Source organism: Brassica napus, chromosome A5 (assembly GCF_020379485.1).
Source record: "Brassica napus cultivar Da-Ae chromosome A5, Da-Ae, whole genome shotgun sequence".
Classification (NCBI taxonomy): Eukaryota; Viridiplantae; Streptophyta; class Magnoliopsida; order Brassicales; family Brassicaceae; genus Brassica; species Brassica napus.
Genome location: NC_063438.1, coordinates 19,941,923 through 19,945,840, shown reverse-complemented (window position 1 = coordinate 19,945,840; position 3,918 = coordinate 19,941,923). Strand labels below are relative to the sequence as shown.

Sequence of the window (3,918 nt, the reverse complement as noted above, 5' to 3'; positions counted from 1 at the left end):
AGTGGGCAAAGTAAAAATGATGTCATGAAGACTGCGCATGACATCTATTTCAATGACTCAATGTCAAGTTCACGCTTGAACATTGCTGGAGGGAACTTCGGTTTGATCAGAAGTGGAGGTCACACTCTCAGCCGAAGGAGAAAATGAAGGAAGCTGGTGCGGAGGCGGTGCCTGAGGAGGAAGAGGTTAGGCCTCCTGGTGTTAAGGCTAGCAAAGCTGCTAAACGCAAGAAGCCAAATGAAGCAGCTTATGATCATATACATAGCATCCTAGCTGAGAAAAATACCATTTCCAGACAAAAGATCCTTGATCGTTTGTTAGCCAAAAACATATACACACTTTCTGATAATGAAGTGGCTCTCAAGAATAAACTCATCTCTGAAATGCTTTGATGTCTATTGTGTATGAACTTGTTTGCCTTGATGTGTAGTTGATGTGTAGTTGATGTGTATTTCCTTGCTTTGCTTTACTGATTATGGTATCTTTTCTTTTGCAGGTCACGGGTTGGAGGTGACAGTGTTGCAGGTCACGGGTTGGAAGTTCAGGTAGTTGTTTGCGGTTTAATCACGGGAAAGTGTAGGTTTTGTTTCTTTCTACACTGCAGGTCACTCATGTACTATGTCTCTCTATGTATTATGTTTTTCTTGTAACTCTGAACTTGATTCACGGATGTACTAAACCAGATCACGGATGTACTATGTCAAAATATGTATTATACTCTATGTCTCTCTATATAAACGATGTCTCTACTCTCTGCTTTATAATCAAAGTTATCTTCCATTTCTTTCTCTTCCTTTTGTCACTCTTGTCTGTGTTGCTCTTGTTTCACCGTCTTCTCTTCTGTTTGTCTTGCTGTTGTTTCTTTTCTCACTACAACACGAACATTCAACAACAAACAACATACAACAAACTACAACAACTACCTTCAACTAGCATGTTCTTGATCGAGTGAAGTCCGTGACCTACAAACAACAAACTACAACAACTACGTTCAACAACATACAAGAAACAGTCATCAAGGTAAGAAAATATGGATTAGGAAAATACGGATGAAGTAAAAAAAATTATTGTTAAGAAAATATGGATTATGAAAATTAGAAAGAATTATAGTTAAAATAAAATATTGTTAAGAAAATATGGATTATGAAAATTAGAAAGAATTATAGTTAAAAATAAAATATGGATGAAGTAAAAAAAATTATTGTTAAGAAAATATGGATTATGAAAATTAGAAAGAATTATAGTTAAAATAAAATATGGATGAAATAAAAAAAATTTAAGTTGAGAAAATATGGATTATGAAAATTAGAAAGAATTATAGTTAAAATAAAATATTGTTAAGAAAATATGGATTAGGAAAATTAGAAAGAATTATAGTTAAAATAAAATATGGATGAAGTAAAAAATATTATTGTTAAGAAAATATGGATTATGAAAATTAGAAAGAATTATAGTTAAAATAAAATATGGATGAAGTAAAAAAAATTTAAGTTGAGAAAATATGGATTAGGAAAATTAGAAAGAATTATAGTTAAAATAAAATATGGATGAAGTAAAAAAACATTTAGTTGAGAAAATATAATTATGACAAGTTTTATAGAATTATGAAAATAAGTTTTTTGATTTTGAAAAAGTGTATAGAATTTTAGTTACAAATCCCCTTTTGTCATGTTAGGAAGAAAACATCAACAATGTCTTCCTCATCAAGTGATGAAGTTGATGAAGCTATAGAAGAAATGGTCGACCAAGTAGTTGATAATTACATCGACTCAATAGTTGAGGTTCAAGCCAACAAGCCGAAAAGACGAGCTTATATCGACATAGATCAGGAACAAGGACACAATCAACTATGGAATGATTATTTCAAGGAAAATCCTACATACCCACCGGAAATGTTTAGGAGGCGTTTTCGAATGAACAAGCCATTGTTCCTTCGCAAACGTATAAGTAATGAAGTTCCATACTTTCAGCAAAGACGAAATGCTCACGGAAGGAACGGGCTATCTGCACTTCAAAAGTGTACGGCAGCTATACGTATGCTGGCATATGGTCAATCGAGAGATACATATGACGAATATCTCCGACTTGGTGACAGTACATCACGTTTGTGTTTGGCAAATTTCACTGATGCAATAATAGAATTGTTTGGAGATGAGTATCTACGAAAACCTACTGTCGAGGATCTTCAACGATTACTCGATGTTGGAGAGGTACGGGGGTTTCCGGGGATGATAGGCAGCATCGACTGTATGCATTGGGAGTGGAAAAACTGTCCAACTGCTTGGAAAGGTCAGTTCACACGTGGTTCAGGAAAGCCGACAATTGTCTTAGAAGCCGTGGCATCACAAGATCTTTGGATATGGCACGCATTTTTCGGCTTACCAGGTACCCTCAATGATATCAATGTTCTTGATCGGTCACCTGTTTTTGATGACATCTTACATGGTCGAGCACCTAAAGTTAAGTTCAAGGTCAACAACCACACTTATCGTATGGCCTACTATCTTGCTGACGGAATTTATCCAAACTGATCAACATTTATCCCACTTCCTCAAGGTCCTAAAGTCGAGAAATTTGCAGAAAAGCAAGAATCCGCCATAAAAGATGTCGAACGGGCTTTTGAAGTATTGCAATCGAGGTTTGCAATTGTTAAAAACCCAGCTCTACAATGGGACAAGGAAAAGATAGGAAAGATAATGAGAACTTGTGTCATATTGCACAATATAATAGTAGAGAACGAATGACACGGATATGCTCAAATTGTAACTTCTGAGTTCGAGTCAAGAGAATCAAGCAGAAGTTCGAGGGTGACACGGAGAGAAAGTATTCATGCCGGTGATATGTTAGGCATGCGCAGAGAAGTTCGAGATCCAGAGAAGCATGCTCGTTTGAAAGCTGATTTAGTGGAAAATATATGGCAAAAGTTTGGTGATGAAAATGAATAAGCTTTGTATGTTATTGAATTTCTTGATTTATGTAATCTACTCTTAATGTATTGAATAAAAAGTTTTAAAATATTTATAATATATTTTAATATTTTATTCATGTATTCTGAATATTTTTAAATTTTTAAAAAATAAAATAAATATTATTATTTTATTCCTATGAACTCCTTCTTGAGGTTCACCAATATAGAAAACAACAAATACAGGTTCGTAACTATTCATAGACTCACCAAAAAATATTAAAAAATCTTTGTGAACCCCGGGGGGTTCACCAATGTTCATGCTCTTAGGGGTTTGGTTTCTATAATAACAAGACTTTTGGTAACGAGTTCGACCCCTGCTCCCATATTATTATCTTTTTCTTTTAGTCTTATTTTTCTTCAGGATAATAGTATAGTAGTCACTAATAACGATTTGACATGAATAAGTTTAGTTACCTTTTCTAACAACTTAGTTTCTTTTACTACAACACTATATTAAATGGTATATGTTATTGTTTGACAAAAAAATGGTATATATTATTAATAAACTATCAATACTATTAAAAGAGAAGGAGTCCTAAAAAATCTACTTAAAACAAGTCATAGTTAGACCATTTCATTTAACTAGAATTCCTATTATTTCTCATACTACTAACTTCATTATTCTTCATTAAAGACAAATTAGTCATAAAAAATGATACTAACCTAATTCTCTACATATACATTTACTATATACACATTATTCCATCATAATTATTTTGTGTTATTATTAAATAATGTCCACCCTATATTTGTATATATGGTTACTTGTGATTTATTTAATAGTAAATATCTTCGGAGACTATAAACATAATACAATATCTATTGTAAAAAAAATTGCATCTTTTACAGAGATCAACCATTATTTTATACCAATCTTATTAACTAAACTGATTTCATTAACCATGTTATATATATGAACACTTCAGCATTATCATTCACAAACTAAACGA

General features: G+C 32.7%; 1 protein-coding gene across 1 annotated transcript; it reads left to right on the top strand.

Annotated features, from left to right (window-relative positions):
* Positions 1–1,691: 1,691 nt before the first annotated feature.
* LOC125608657 lies at positions 1,692–2,232 on the top strand. The gene is made up of 2 exons (XM_048779094.1): positions 1,692–2,024; positions 2,140–2,232. Exons 1-2 carry the CDS (start codon positions 1,692–1,694, stop codon positions 2,230–2,232), a joined length of 426 nt encoding a protein of 141 aa, XP_048635051.1.
* The last annotated feature ends 1,686 nt before the right edge of the window (positions 2,233–3,918 follow it).